Source organism: Bidens hawaiensis, unplaced genomic scaffold, assembly GCF_021521415.1.
Source record: "Bidens hawaiensis isolate Kalapana, Puna unplaced genomic scaffold, B.hawaiensis_p1.1 tig00024911_1, whole genome shotgun sequence".
In the NCBI taxonomy this organism is placed as follows: Eukaryota; Viridiplantae; Streptophyta; class Magnoliopsida; order Asterales; family Asteraceae; genus Bidens; species Bidens hawaiensis.
The window spans coordinates 189,473-206,818 of NW_027493956.1; the positions used below are offsets into that span (position 1 = coordinate 189,473).

Sequence of the window (17,346 nt, forward strand, 5' to 3'; positions counted from 1 at the left end):
GGCGTGGGCCTGAATTCACTTGGGAAAGAGAAGACCAGATGCGCAAAAAATACCCACACCTCTTTCAGAACATGGCTTCTGCCAGCAACGTCTCCTAAATTTCGGGACGAAATTCGTTTAACGAGGGGAGAATGTGACAACCGGTAAATTTCCCAAACCCATAAGCTAAGTAATCAACCTAATAATTAGGTGATTGTAAATATTAAGCGCGTGCATTTGTTATGTGCGCCCTGCGCGAGCGCGCCATGTTAGTCAGCGCGTGCATTTGTTATGTGCGCCCTGCGCGAGCGCGCCATGTTAGTCAGCGCGTGCAGTTGTTATGTGCAAACTGCGCGAGCGCACCATGTTAAGAATCAGCGTGAGCATATGTTATATGCGCCATGCGTGAATGATTTGACCATCCCGCATGATGCTAAGGCGGGTGCATCCTACATCGTTTATGCGCGTGCGGAAGGGAACTAACCTACCCGCATGGCGGGAACGTTGAGAGCTAGTTTGTCTGAAGCTCCAAGATGGAATTGACTTCAACATGACTGATCACTATGTTGAAATATCAAGACCACCTGGAGAATCTACAAATGAAACTCAAATGTCCCTAACTGCGAGAAGGTTACGCACCTACCCGCAGCAAAGACATGTCCTATACGCAGAAAGCTATGCGCACCAAGTTATACGCGCAGAACACTTGGTCTATTCTCCAGTTAAGGAGATTACTCCCGCCCAAAAGGAAACAGTAGCGTGTTTCAGAGATTTTCCACTTTTTACTGTACACTGACAAAAGTACCTGAAAAAGCACACTGTAACATGAAAAGTCAACTGTCAGCCACCCTATTCTCACCAACCCCAGACCTGCATGTTCTGTCCAAATCAAATCAAAATCTTTTATCCACCACTCCACTCTTAAGTAAATAATAATAACTTCCATACTTTATCATCGTTACATTTAGATATGAAAAGATTTTAATCCCCTAAAGCAAGGGATTGTGTTCCCTTGAGTTTGCCTATAAATTTGTAGCCTAAATTATCACCCAAAACACACTTCAAAGAACTACAAACTTGCACTAATCCTTTCCCAAGCATCCGTTGTTTCCAGCTCCGATCCTGTTACTAGGTAAGCCGAGAATATAACCTTGAGACCTACTATCCAACCCTTATATTCTCCTATTTCTTGATCTTAATATATATACTTGTTATTTAATCGTATTCTAGACCTTCGATTCCGAGGCCAACACCAAGAAAACCTGAATCTCGATTAATCCCTTAACAAGAACCACATGTGAGTCTCACAGCCCCTATTTTCACTGTTTTCACTGTTTTTAAACTGCTTTCGGGGCGAGGGACACGTACTTAAATAATGTTTTATCATGGTATACTTACAAGCTATGCAAGCGATTATGTGTTTAAGTTATGTTTCATGATGAGCAATGCAAACGGTTATCTAAGGTTTTCAATGTATGTGCGCTAGAACTCGAGTAAGTGATCACTTTACCATTGGAACTCTAAGGGTAGGGACTGCTGGTTTGATCCGCCCACTCGTAGGGGTCGCACCTCTTTGCATGGACGAGTGCCTGGCATGGGGCAGTACTATGGGGTTGAGCCCGCTCGTAGGGGTCGCGCCTCTTTGCATGGACGAGCGCCTTGTTTTCCGGCACAACGTCTGCGCGTAACCCGCGGGACGGTATCCTTAGCTCGTAGGGGCAATGCCTCTTTGCATGGACGAGCACAGTTTCTCAGAATTGTTCGCGCGTAACCCGCGGGACAGTATCCTTAGCTCGTAGGGGCAATGCCTCTTTGCATAGACGAGCATAGTTTTCCAGAAACGTCTGCGCGTAACTCGCGGGACGGTTTTACGTTATTTTTAGCTCGTAGTGGCTGCGCCACTTACATAGACGAGCACCGTATCCAGAATTTGTTCACGCGTAACCCGCGGAACGATTTTTATCAGAATATTGTCAGAATTATGTGTTAATACGATTTTACCAAGCAGATGTTAATGATGTTGCCAGAAATGTTTCAGAATGATTTTATCAAGTTACTAAAACTTGTGAACTCACTCAGTTTATACTGATTCAAATGTTTTTACGTGTCTTTCAGGAGATAACTAGGTAGCGCATGGAGTCACACTTAGAGCACCACACGCTGAACATCTAAAACAAGCTTTTTGGAAGATTTTGGTTTTATCCCCTCGATGCGCACGGTTACCCGCCGCGCAAGGGGATATGGCGAGGAAATCTTCAGTTTTATACTTGGATGTTTCTTTTTGTAATCTTTGAACAATGTAATGTGTTTGTACTAAACTTCTCATGCGCAATAAAAATCTTTGAATGTTTTGCAATGGCCCGTGCTTAATTATCAATCCCCACTCGTGCGCGCCCGGCTGTTTCCGCCGCTCAGGGCCGGGTGTGACATATTAACACTAAACTTTTTCATAGGGTCGACATACCCCCCCCCCCTCTATCGTGAGTAGGTTCGCCAATGGCTACAGTTACAATTATAGAAGTGTGAAAAACTCAAAAACTGAACTGTATTCGTGACCGAAAAAAAAGCCATCGGGATTTTTTTTAATTCGGTTTCACAAATCTTGCTTATTCAGATAACCGGACCGAATATAAATGAATAAACCCAATAATAACCGGTTTAACTAAATAACCAAACTGAATAAACCGAACATAACATTTCAATTGGGTTCGATTAGACACATTTCTAATTCGTATTGGTCCGTCTTTCAGTTAAGCAAAAAAAAAAAATCAAAATTGAATAAACCGATATCTGCACATAGTTTCAATCAAAATGAGATTGGGCTAACATGTTATTTGGGTTTTTAAGACTTAACCAAATAGACTTTTCTAGAATAAAAAAAACTTTTTATTTAAATCGGTTCATTATAAAATGAACTGTAAACCTAATTTGTGATTCGATTCACTTCAATGTTATTGAAGCTAAGAGCATCTATAACAACAAACTTCCACAAACCATCATATCACCGTCACGTCAGATTTCATTTTTTTTAAAACTTAATATTTTTACACAACAACAAACCCTACAAACCTTATCAAATAATATTACAATAATACAATATTCATATACATGTCAATATATATATGTGTGGTTGCGAGAGTAGGGCCCTACCCTTTATCCCCTGAGTGGTTTGGATGAAGTTTGTGTATGCAAACTTTGTAAACAAACTTTTAGTCCACAACAAGACAAGTTTATGTCCCTCTTGTCCACTAGAATCCACATCATCCAAACGTATTCAAACTTTAGGTTCCACACCTTGTTGCGGATGCTGTAAAGAGTAAAGACCCCGCTTTTACGAAAGAACACAAATGAGGCATGCTCATATTCATTCATTTAAGTTTGTTTAACATAACACAAACACATAATCGGCCATTTTTCTTTTGTTCGTGTACGCTCGTTAAGAATACGATCATGCTCTTGTTTGTTCACGAACATGAACAAACTTAAACGAACATATATGTACAAACATAAACAAACACAAATATACATAATTAACCAAACATAAATGAATAAACAAAACATATGCATCATTTTCATTCATTTAATTAACACAATCTTTTTGTACAGTGGGAGAGCTTATCAAGGAGCAGGACATCAAGCTAAGATGACAAACCTACTTCCACAATCTTTTTAACAATGGGAGAGCTTACCAAGAAGAACATGACAACACAAACTTTCAACGACAACAATCGAATAACTGCTACTGCCGACGGATCACACGAGAAGAGGTGAAGGATGCACTTAGGAGGATGGGAAGGTTTAAGGCGGTTGGCCCAGACAACATACCCATCAAGGTGTGGAAGTGTCTGGGGGAGGAAGGAGTCATGTGGTTAACTACTCTGTTCAATAGTATTCTCAAATCAGGTAAGATGCCAGACCAGTGGAGGAGCAGCGTTGTAGTTCCTACTATAAGAACAAAGGAGACGCCCAATGTTGTGGTAACTACCGAGGAATCAAACTACTAAGTCATACTATGAAGCTATGGGAAAGAGTGATTGAGGTTAAGACTTAGACGAGAAACTCAGGTTACGGTCAACCAATTTGGCTTCATGCCGGGGCGTTCCACCACAGAGGCAATACACCTTATAAGAAGATTAATGGAAAAGTATAGGGAGAAGAAGCGTGATCTACATATGGTGTTTATTGACCTAGAAAAGGCCTACGACAGTGTGCCACGACAGGTGCTCTGGGAGTGCTTGGAGGGTAGAAGAGTGCCCAGGAAATACATAGAGATAATTATGGATATGTATACCAGGAGTGAAACAAGTGTCCGTGCGCCAGTGGGGGATACTGATTTCTTTCCTGTAGAGGTAGGTCTTCACCAGGGGTCAGCGTTGAGCCCGTTTCTTTTTGCAGTAGTCTTGGATGAGTTGTCAAAGTCGATCCAGGGGACTCTCCCGTGGTGCATGATGTTCGCAGACGATATTGTGTTACTTGCTGAGAAAAAACAAGATCTAAACATGAGGCTTGAGGAGTGGCGAACAACCTTAGAGACAAAAGGTTTAAAGATTAGCCGATCTAAGACGGAGTACCTCCACTGTGATTTTGGTGGGATAAACGACAATGAAGACGCACAGATCACAATTGAAGGGCAGGTGGTCCCGCAGGTAACGAAGTTCAAGTATTTAGGATCATTTGTACAGAGCGATGGGGAATTAGACAGTGATGTGACCCACCGAGTTCAGGTAGGATGGTGTAGATGGAAAGCAGCCACAGGTATATTGTGCGACAAGAGTTTCCCGACTAAACTAAAGGGAAAATTCTATAGGGTGGCAGTTAGACCTGCAATGCTATATGGAACAGATTGTTGGGCCATCAAGAAGGCACAAGTGCGGAAGATGGAGGTAGCAGAAATGAGAATGCTACGTTGGATGTGTGGGCACACAAGGCTAGACCGAATAAGAAACGTTGTGTTTCGCGAGAGATTAGGGGTGGCGAACATAGCAGACAAGATAAGAGAGTGGAGATTGAGATGGTTTGGACATGTAAAGAGAAGATAGACGACAAATCCTGTTAGATCCGTAGAAAACATTACTATAGAGGGGAGGAGGGGTAGAGGACGACCGAAATTGACTTGGGATGAGAGGATTAGACATGATTTGATAGACCTAAACCTCTCCGAGGACATGGTTGAGGATAGGAATTCGTGGAGAAGTAGAATTAAAGTTAAGGATTTTTAGAGAGAATTGAATACCTTAGGGCTTAGACTTAACTTATTTAGGTCACATACCATAATGGTATTTCCCTTACATATATTATTATTATTATAATTATTATTAGCTTTTATATAGCTGTTAAACTGTGATCTTATTATTAATATTATTATAATTAGTAGTAGTTTTTATATAACTGTTAAACTTTGATTTCCTTTTTTTTTTTTGCTTCATACACATGTACTTAGAGCCGAGGGTCCCTCTGGAAGCCACCTCTTTATTCCTTTGGATAGAGGTACGGTGTGCCTACATCCCACCCTCCCCAGACCCTACTTATAGCTTTACTGTTGGTGTGATTTTACTGGGCATGATTGATTGATTGATTGATTGATATAATTAACACAAACACAAATTTTCTATTTGAACACAAACTAACTTCTCACCTAACGGTTTGTTATAACGACTTGTATTTTCTGTACAACTAACGATCACTCTCGTTCCGAAGCTGATATTATTCATCACACGTATACGTACCAACAGAAAACCATACAGATCAAAAACTCACACTCAAAATAATAATAATAATAATAATAATAATAACAATCGCCATTGATATTCTACACACCGAGCTCGTTAATCCTCAAAAGCAGCAGCAATTCAATCACATACAGAATCATAATCGTGCAATGCATGCACGTACACGATGATTTGGTGGTGGATTTAGAGTCTACATTGCAGTATCTAGGGTTTCAAATCGCCAATTTACAATAATCATATTATAATTGATACGAATACGAATACGAATACGAATCCGAATCCGAATCCGAATGACATTGTTACGGAAATTGTTCTACAAGAAGCCGCCTGATGGACTTCTCGAGATTTCTGAAAGAGTCTATGGTATTATTATTATTATTATTGTTATTATTATTATTATGTCACTTTTTTTAATGAATTTATACTTGTTAAATGTTGAATTAATATGAGTGATTTTAGGTTTATAGAGTTGGATTATGCTAATTAGGTTTTCAATATGCAAAACAACTACTTTATCATTTTTGTAAGTTAATGAATCAATGCAGTAGCCATTATTAACTTATAAGAAGTGAGGAAATTTAGGAACGAGGTTATGAATCTTCTTTAGGTTATCAATGTATGGAGATTTTGGTTTCTATCAACAAATTTAGACAGTATTGAGCTGTTTTTGACTTTAACATGCCAAATGTGATAACGAAATCAAGATATCTGAAAGAGTCTATGGTATCATTACCATCGGCATACACATAGCTTGAAAATTGTTTGTGTTTGGTAGTCAAGAGCTACAAGTGTATAGAAACTGAAGCATATAATTGCCAAATTTTGAAGCTAGTGTGCTTAATAATCTTCATTTGGTAACAAATATATGTAAATTTTCCTTTTCATTAACAACTTTTGCTTTCACAAACCAAATGTGATAAATAAAAGCCAGTTTACACTCTTTTAGCATTCACTTACAAAATTGTATGTTTCATGTGCAGTCTTTGACTGTTGTTTCACTACTGATGCATGGGATCAAGAAAACTACAAAACTTATGTGGGAGACATAGTAAACCACCTTAAAGATCATTATCCAGACGCTTCAATTCTTGTTTTTAACTTTTGTGAAGGCAACACAACAAGCCAACTAGCCTCGGCTCTATCAACTCACGATATGACCATAGTTGAATACCCTCGTCACTATGAAGGTTGCCCATTACTCACAATGGAAGCCATTCACCATTATCTACGATCATGTGAAAGTTGGCTTTCGTTTGGCATGCGATACGTTCTTTTAATGCATTGTGAACGTGGTGCGTGGCCCGTTTTGGCTTTCATGTTGGCTGCATTATTGATTTACAGTAAAAATTACTATGGAGAATCAAAGACTTTGGATATGGTTTATAAACAAGCACCGAGTGAGTTGTTACATTGGTTTTCATCGTTGAATCCTATACCTTCTCAGTTGAGGTATTTACAATATGTTTCAAGGAGAAATGTGGCAACCGAATGGCCACCGTTGGATCGAGCACTCTGTTTGGATTGTGTGATAATGAGATTGATTCCTGATGTTGATGGAAACGGTGGATTTTGTCCTGTATTTAGTATTTATGGACAAGATCCTTACATGCCCGGTGATAAAACTACCAAACTTTTGTTCACAACACCAAAGAGGAGTAAGAATGTTCGATATTACAAACAGGCATGATTTACTTTTATTCTATTTAGTACATAATGCTAAATCTAGAAGTGGCAACTTTGATCCACTTGCTTAGGCCTGTAAACGAACCGAAAGTTCAGTGAACAAATTGACAGTGGGAAGTTCTTTTACTTAATACACGTACGAACATGAACAAAAGTTTTGTTCATTAAGTTAAACGAGCAAATATGAACACATGTCTCGTTCTTTCTAGTCTGAGCGTTCGCTTATGTTCATTTATGTTCGTTAGTTTATGTTTGTTTTAAGTTCGTTAATATATTGATATTCATTTAAAATTTTTGGGCTTGTTACAATTTAGTTTAGTTTTAATAACTTTCAGTCCCAACACATTGTTTAACATTACTTATAACTTGTTTTAGCTCAGTTATATTCGTTCGTCTACGTTCGTGAACCATTCGTTTGTACTGTTAACGAACGAACATAAATGAACAAGAACATGTTCACTTTCTTAATGAACGAACACAAACAAGAGAACCTTGTTCGTTTAATTGTTCGTGATTGACCGTTGTTCGGTTAAAGTTAAACGAACAGGAACGTGCTTTTTTTTGTGTTCGTTCAGTTCGTTTACAAGCCTAAATTTGCTTATGAATGTCTTGATTAAGGTTATGGTTATTTTGACATAAGAAAACTAGCTCGAAAGGAAATGAGTTTAATGGGCGGAACATGTCAAAACAAGGCATTGAAATAATAAAGCATTTTTATCTGCTACATTTATATGGAATCTAAAAGGGGGATTATTATTATTATCTCTATATTGACCTCTGTTTTTTACAGGCAGACTGTGAAGTTGTAATAATAGATATCGATTGCCATATTCAAGGTGAAATTGTGCTGGAGTGTATCAACTTACATGATGACTGGGAGAATGGAAACCTAGTGTATCGTGCTATGTTTAATACATCATTTATCAGATCAAATATTTTAGTTCTTAATCGTTACGAAATTGACATACTATGGGATGCTAACTATGAGTTTCCTGATGACTTCAAGGCTGAGGTATTTTTTTGTTGACAGTTATATTTGTTTTATAGTATAGCTAATAAATGAATTTATCTTTTAGTCTTATGCGTACAGTTTCTTTTCTCGGAAATGGATCATGCAGCTTCTATAGCGCCAGTGGATTCATATTTTTTTCAGAAAGCAGAGGGTCTCCCTATCGAAGCATTTGATACGGTCCAAGAAATGTTTAATAGTGTGGATTGGCTAGGTCCTAAAAGTGATGTGGCATTTAATACGCACCATCAAATAAGTGCACCTGACTCTGGATCAGTTAGTGTTGTGTTTTATCTAAAATGGTTTAATTAAACATTTAGCTACTAATTTCTTTTATGTAAATTGTTTCAGGCGTTAAAAAATAATTCAGTAAGCCCGAAGGAGAAGCCCGTTAGCTCTTCAACAAGTCCTACACATGAAACTGTGCATCCTTACCTCCTAGGAATGCATGTTACTGATGATAAAGAATCTCCTTTGACCAAGTTTGACCAGTCTTTACAGAAACCTGCTGATACTGAGGTTAGAATGCGTCCGCATGAACCACCTTCTCAAATGAGTTCTCCAACTCGGTCTTCATTCATGCAACCTAGCCCCAGATTAAGGGATATTAATACCAAGGTGGGACCTTCTCGTCATTTATCATCTGAGCAATTTTCTGCACATCAAACACCGCGTACACCACAAACCCCGCGGACACCACAAACACCACGTACACCAGGCGGTTCACTAATATCGCCACCACCATCTCCTCCAACTCCACCTCTAAGAGAGAAGCTAGCAATGGGAGATGGGCCCACTCCACCACGGTCACCAACTCGTTCACCACAAGAGAAGTCAGATATGAAAAGTGGACCCACTTCACCAGGGTCACCACCTCCTCCAACTGCACCTACGAAAGACAAGACCAGTCAACCATCATCACAACCAGTACCACCATCTCCTACAACAGCACCTACAAAAGACAAAACTAGTCAACCAGTATCATCGCATCCTACAACTGCATTGACAAAAGACAAGACTAGTCAACCAATATCACCACCTCCTCCAACCGCAACTATAAAAGACAAGACCACTCCACCACACTCCAAACCAGTGTCACCACCTCCTGCGACTGCACATTCGAAAGACAAGACTGCTCCACCACCATCATCACAACCAATATCACCAACTGCACCTATAAAAGAGAAGACGACTCCACCATCATCACAACCAGTATCACCACCTTCTAAAACTGCACCTATAAAAGAGAATACCGCTCTATCACCATCACAACCAGTATCACAACCTCCTATATCTGCACCTACGAAAGAGAAGACAACTCCACCACAGTCGCAACCAATAGCACCACCTCCTACAAGTGCACCTGCAAAAGAGAAGATAACTCCATCACCATCACAACCAGTGTCACCGCCTCATACAACTGCACCTTCAAAAGAGAAAACAAGTTCATCATCACAGCCGGTATTACCACCTCCAACGATTGCACCTATAAAAGAGAAGACAACTCCACTACCGTCACAACCAGTAGCACCACCTCCTACAACTGCACCTACAAAAGAGAAGACAACTCCACCACCATCACAACCTGCATCACCCCCTCATACAACTGCACCTACGAACGAGAAGCAAGAAAATAAATCAGGATCCTATACACCAACGCCTGCACCACCAGCGTTACCAACACCACCTCCAACAATATCTCTGAAAGAGACACCAGCATTGATAAGTGCACCATCTCCAACGCCACCGCCACCAGTGCCACCACCACCTCCCCCTGCTCCGGTATCCTCATCCCCAGTGCCACCACCACCACCAATGGGAGGCGGTGTTCCGCCACTGCCACCACCACCAATGGGAGGCGGTGTTCCGCCACCGCCACCACCACCAATGGGAGGCGGTGTTCCGCCACCGCCACCACCACCAATGGGAGGCGGTGTTCCGCCACCGCCACCACCACCAAGAGGCGGTGTTCCGCCACCGCCGCCACCAATGGGAGGCGGTGTTCCGCCACCGCCGCCACCAAGAGGAGGCGGGTTGCCCGGCGCTCCAGCCCCACCACCATTAGGTAGGGGGCGTGGTGTAGCACTGGCAAAAAATCAAAATTTGAAGAAACTTAAGCCTTTACATTGGTTGAAGTTAACAAGAGCAGTACAAGGAAGCTTGTGGGCTGAAACATCAAAATGTGGTGAAGCTGTGAAGTAAGTTCTCTTTTCATCTTTCTTGAAAAAGGATGTCATTTTCTACTAAGCCTCATTTTCTTTCTTTCTTTTTTTTTTTTTTTTCTCTCTTACTGATTTTATGATATACTTGCATTAGGACACCAGAGATCAATTTTAAAGAACTTGAGAATCTATTCTCAGCTGCAAATCCGAACGCAGATAAAGGGCCTGCAAAATCAAAATCTGCAGCAGTAGCTAATAAGTTCGAAAAAGTACAACTGGTAATATATTATATTCATCTTGTTCTATAAACTGGCTCCTTTATTCTGATTTCTGGATATGATCAAGCTGAGATTTATAAATCATTTTGACACTTTTGAACTTCTTTCAGATTGATCATCGACGTGCATACAACTGTGAAATCATGCTCTCAAAGGTGAAGATACCGTTGCATGAGCTAATGGTAAGACATTTTCATTTTCATAGTTATTGACTAACAAATACAAAAGGCGTCGGTGAATGATTATAACATGTGAAGTAACTGCAAGTTGCTCTTAAAACATGAATAATCAATGTTTTATAAATTAGACACTAAAGTAATCTAATTAAAAAGAACTTCGGAGAACAAAAGATTTAAACTAATTGTTCTTGAGTTGGAGAAATGTTATCTTCACACCTTTTTGTTACAGATGTGGAGGAGGCTGTGCTCCATTGTTGTTAATACTTAATATGCACTATAAAGTTTTTAGTTTTAGATTATATAATACATGACAAATCATACATTTGACAATCTGAACTTGTGCTTGATCTCAAAGTCTGGATATGTGGATTTTCATTTCATTTCTATATATGAAACTTGGTAGGATTATGTCCTTGCTTTAGATGAGTCAGCACTGGATGCTGATCAGGTGGAAAACCTTATAAAGTTTTGTCCTACAAAAGAAGAGATGGAATTACTAAAGGTAATATATCTTTTTTTTTTCTATTAATTCTTTTGTAAATAATGGTGGTTTCTTGCACCTTTGACCAACTAGTTCATGGGTCAATGCAAAACACAAGCTCCACATGGACTGCGCATGTGGCTTTTCATCATTTACTTGTCTAGTGACCTTTATACCCTTTGATCCCAGGGCTACAAAGGAGAGAAGGAAAAACTGGGAAAATGCGAACAGGTTTGTAATTGAAATACCTAATTTTCTGAGTCCTAACAGGCTTGTCTATCAACTGTCAACCAACTTACTTATGAAAGTGGTTTTTTCTAACATATGTCAATATAGTTGACTGAAAAGGGTATGTGTCGTATTGATCGAACATGTTAAACGGGTTGAAAGTGGCACGATGCCTGTTCTAAAGCAATTGACTTCATAAGTTTTAGAATATTTAATTTACAATATGATACTATTTGCAATCATAATTAATATATTGAATGTTTATATTGCTTTAAAAAGACGGATCAACGGTGTTTGCAGGTCAACCCAACTCGGCCTGTTTTGAACCATTCCAAATTTGACCCGTATCAGTACAAACCTGTTATGACTCATTAGTCGTTACCGTACCTGACCTGTATTAATCATATGGAATTTACATTTAATTTTGTTACAGTTCTTCATGGAGCTAATGAAAGTTCCACGTACGGAAGCTAAGCTCAAAGTTTTCTCTTTCAAGCTACAGTTTGGATCGCAGGTTGAGAACCAATTACGTATTACATATTTACATGCATTTCCTGCTTTTATAACTTCTGAATTTTAATGCAATGAATTTATTTTATTTTTTTAATTTAGGTTTCTGACCTTAGGAAGAGCTTAAACTCAGTAAATACAGCAGTGGAACAGGCAAATTATTTTCATGTTAATTTAATAATAAATTCTGCAACAATTTAAAATAATTAAACTTTTGTGAAAATGATGGTTTTCTCAGGTTAGGAGTTCCTCTAAATTTAAGAGAGTCATGCAAACAATTCTCACTCTGGGAAATGCTTTAAACCAGGGTACAGCAAGAGGTATATTATTGCTTGACTAATTAAAAATGTATGCTCATTATTATTTGGATCTTTTATGGGTCGGTTGGGTAATAGGTCTACGTGTTCAAACAGTTCAGGCCCAGTCACGTTGAGCAGATCACTTTTATTTCAACTAATATATATTTTTAGTTACTAAATTAGGTTTTAAAAATGATTTGCGAGGTTTTATGCATTAAAATACACTTTGAGCGACTTTCGAACTTCCACGTGTTTCTTTTTAATTTAATTCTTATGGTTTGCTTTTTTTTTTTTAATATGCTGGTAGGCCTGTAAACGAATCGAACATGCATGAATGGAGCGTGTTTCTGGTCATTCATTTAACTTTAATCGAACAAATGGTCGAACATGAACAGTTACACGAGCAGGGTCTTCTTGTTCGTGTTCGTTAATGGTATAAATGACAGTTCACGAACATGAACAAACAAACATAACAGAATATAGATGAACAAACATAATTAGGCGATCACCAATTAAAACCTAAACACGAACATAGATATGTTGGGCCTAAAACTTTATTAGAACTAGACTAAATTGTAATGACCAGTGAGCCTAAAAAATTTAGATGACTATGTAACTAAAAGAATTAGAAACACATGTAAACTAATGAACATGACGCATGCAAACGAACGAAGGTAAACAAACATAAATGAACAAATGATAGGTGTTCACACACGTTCGTTTAAACAAAGTTCCCACCCATTCATAAGTAAATGGGTCAAAATTGCCACAATAGAAAAGTAAGGATAGCTAGATGCATTATTTTTACATTGATAATGGATACATGATTCTAGTTTTTTTTAACTCTTTAATACCCTCATCAACAGGCTATTATTTAGGTTCTTAATGCTTTGTTGTTTGTTTCAGGCTCTGCTGTCGGGTTCAGATTGGATAGCCTCCTCAAACTTACAGATACCCGTGCAAGGAACGCCAGAATGACTCTCATGAATTATCTTTGTAAGGTATTTTTATCTTGAAACATTTAACCAAAAGCTTGTTTAAATAAACTACCATATGTTTCTCATCATTAAGGCAAAATAATAATATATGAAGTTCAGGTGGAAAGTTTTGTATTTGTTTTCACTTTTGTTCATGCTAGTTCTGGTGGATAATACATCTAGGTGCTTGCTGAGAAACTACCAGAACTTCTGGATTTTTCCAAGGATCTTGACTGTTTGGAACCTGCATCAAAGGTGATCTTTTTGGATTTCATATATTTATTGAGGGAGGTAAATGTTACTCAACAAATATTTTTCTATTGACAATTTTATCTAGCGCTGTAAACGAGCCAAGCCTAGCCAGGTTGGTCTCAGGCTTTGCTCGTTTACACACCAAGCCACTCAGCCAAGCCGAGCTCATTTATCTTAACAAGCTGAAATGTTGAGCTCAGGACAGCTCATGGTAATAACAAAATACTTTACAATTTTACACATATTGATACATATATTAAAAGAGAGAAAAGTTATTCTTAACATACATGTAATGCATAAAAATTATAAAGTATCAAATTTATAATTTATATATCAAATTTTGGAGTATACTTTGATACGGTTAGAAACCGTATGAAAGAAGAAAACTAAGAGACCGAGATTTGACTCAAATTCTGGATATCCTCCAGTAGGTTACGTTTCATTCATAGAAAACAACCCATATTTCCCCTATAAAATTCAAAGTACTAAAAAACCCAAATAAACTAAAATGACACGTAACACTTTTGCTTATAATTTATGCATACAAACGAGCCAACAGGCAAGTTAAATGAGCCTAATGAGTGAGCCAACAAGGCAAGCTTACCTTTGCTTGGGTTTAGCTCGTTACAAATCGAGCCGGCTCGGCTTGTTTGCAAACAAAGCTGTTTTCAAGAGAGCAATGAGTAGTGGGAATTTTTTAAAACCCCTAACATTATCCTTACATAAAAAGAAAAGACAAAAGTTTTTGCGGTACGGGGGTAAAACTGTCAAAAGCAATATTTCTGTTGTGTACGGATCGATTTTATATAAAGATTGTTTTCTTGCATGCATTATAATGATTGTTTTCTCTTTTTAGGTACAACTGAAATATTTGGCTGAGGAAATGCAAACTGTAAGCAAAGGACTCGAGAAAGTTGTCCAGGAATTGTCCACAGCTGAAAATGACGGACCCGTCTCAGAAAAATTTCGAATTGTAAGATTTAAGAAAACGGTCGAATTGAGATGTAGGTTACTGGTAACGGGTCAGACACGTAAAATGTTGAAAATTAGCTAAAATGAAACAGGTCGAATGGGTTCAAGAGATGTAATAGCATAGTTTTTGCAATATCTTATTATGTAACAATAGTTTTAATAATATTGTTTTGTTATATTCATACATTAATTGTTTATAGTTATTAATTGTTAGGCATTGAAGGAATTTCTTTCTTCAGCAGAAGGTGAAGCAAGGACCTTGGCCTCACTCTACTCTTTGGTGGTATGTTTCTCAAAATACAACCTAAATCGACCCGGATACAAATTAACACCTTAAGCTTACCGCCTCTGTATATATACACATGTGTACGTGGGTTGGTTTTGGGCTCTCAAACCGAACAAGAAACCTTTTTTTTTTTCGAAAATTTTGGTTTTACCATTTGGGCTTGAACTTTTTGGGCCAAAAATGTTTGGCCCAAAATAATGAAACTGGGCATAAAACTTTGGACCTAAATTTTTTTGTTAGTTAATCATACTTTAATTATCATACATTTGGGTCAGAATATATGGGTTATACTATTGATTAAATTCTTATAAATTACTCATTCAAAATAAAAAATGAAAATTCATAAATTCAGTTAGGTTCGTGTTTTCGGTTTTAATTACATGCAAGGGAGGTTTTGAAACCCGTTGGGTTCGCTTTCAGTTTATTCGGTTTATCATTTGGCCTGAAAAAAATGGACCAGAATAATGAATTTGGGCCTAAAATTTTGGACCTAAATCTTTTTGTTTATTAATCATTTAATTTTTTTTGAACTTCTGAATTTTATTCAATTAATTGATTATTATACACATGGGCCAAAAAATTGGGCTACGCTATTTATTGATTTTTTTTATAAATTACTTATCATTCTAAATGAAAATTCATAATTTTGGTTAGGGTTGTTTTTTTTTGGTTATAGTTACAGGCAAAATCGAAACCAAACTGAAATCTCGGTTTTTACGAAAACATAAAACCAAACCGTTGGTTTTTGTTTTGGTTCGTCTTTTTGGTCACGGATTGTTTTTTTTCGGTTTCATGCACGCCTCTATATTTCATATAGTTTTTATAACACCACATTGTTTTATAGGGTAAAAGTGTCGATGTGTTGATTCTTTACTTCGGAGAGGATCCAGCCCGTTGCCCATACGAGCATGGTAATTACTATTTACCTTTAAATGTCAACACTTTTAATCTTTAACACCGTTGACTTTTTCCTTGGATGGTTGGCTTTGCATATAATCCATATCACTGTTTCTTTTCAGTTGTTTCAACTTTGAAGAACTTTGTGAGAATGTTCAATCAAGCACATGAAGACAACTTGAAGAAAATAGAGGCCGATAAAAAGAAGGCCGAGAAAGAGAAGGAAGCCGCAAATGAAATGTCGAAAAGTGATTCGAATAAGGATTTAAAAAATATGAAAAAGAAGGCAGGGAAAGAGAAGGGACCCGCAAATGAAATGTCGAAAAGTGATTCGAATAAGGATTTAAAAAATATGAAAAAAAGTTTTATCAAAACCGCCGAGTAAATTATTTTTTTCCTTTCTTATTTCCCACTTTATTAATTTTTTTGGTGGGAATGAAAAAGGCTCCGATGCATATACGTTGTTACATAGAGGTACTATTCTCAAGAGCTCTCGTAATTTGTTTCAACTGTGTAAAGTTGTATACTATCACTGAATCTGCTGCAACATTTATGGTCGTCGCGTGTTCATCAAAGGTTAGTATCTTAACCCTTTGCTCATTTCACTATTTTCTTATGCAAAAAGTAGAGTTTTTATATACTATTGAAGTTGAGTTGATCAAACCGGGTCGAATAGGTCGGTTTTGCCTGTTTACGATTTATATTGCACGGGTCATGGTTCGGACTTTGAAACCTGGAACCAACCATGCAAACCGAACTGGCTGTTTAGCTTTGTTTTTTGTTTTATTAATTTGGAATATGCAGTTATGCATATTAGTAATGTTCACTAGCATTCTTTATAAGTTATTAAAATTTAATACAAACTAATGATTTTGAAATCAGAAAAAAAATGGGTTCAAACTGTCTGAAACAAACTGTTTTGGCCAGTCTATCCGACCCCACTAACCTCACTGGTTTGGTATGCGGTTTTCAAAAACGTATTTAGCAGTTAGTCCTAAATTTTTGTTCAAAACCGGCGGAACCAAATCGTAAACACCTCAAGTTAAAAGCACACATTTTGACTTTTCAGGATAAACATACAAATTTTTAGTTTGAAATGTTTTGTGCCAAACTGAACCAAAAATCAAAATTTCGGTTTTGAGTTACTGAAACCTGTTTGGTTTTGGTTTGGATTCGGTTTTTTTTAGTTTGGGCTTGAAATATTTGTGCCAAATATAAGTTGGCCCAAAATAATGAATTTGGGCTTTAATATTTTTGTTAGTTAATAATTAGTTGATTTTTATACGGGAATATCTCATAGAATAGTAACCAAGTTTCAAAATTGTTTCAATTAAGGTCATTCATACAATTTTTATACCTTTGGGTTAAAGGTTACACTATTTGTTATATTCTTATGAATTACCTAAAATACAAAGTTAAAAAGTA

General features: G+C 37.6%; 1 protein-coding gene across 1 annotated transcript; it reads left to right on the forward strand.

The window, feature by feature from the left end:
• The first annotated feature begins 5,992 nt into the window (after window positions 1-5,992).
• LOC143570378 (formin-like protein 18) lies at window positions 5,993-16,316 on the forward strand. Its single transcript, XM_077056042.1, has 18 exons — window positions 5,993-6,071; window positions 6,689-7,389; window positions 8,182-8,403; window positions 8,482-8,676; window positions 8,752-10,598; window positions 10,717-10,840; window positions 10,951-11,022; window positions 11,423-11,521; window positions 11,690-11,731; window positions 12,162-12,242; window positions 12,341-12,391; window positions 12,477-12,558; window positions 13,444-13,538; window positions 13,698-13,769; window positions 14,623-14,739; window positions 14,953-15,021; window positions 15,869-15,935; window positions 16,044-16,316. Exons 1-18 carry the CDS (start codon window positions 5,999-6,001, stop codon window positions 16,304-16,306), a joined length of 4,272 nt encoding a protein of 1,423 aa, XP_076912157.1. The 5' UTR covers window positions 5,993-5,998; the 3' UTR covers window positions 16,307-16,316.
• Window positions 16,317-17,346: the final 1,030 nt, after the last annotated feature.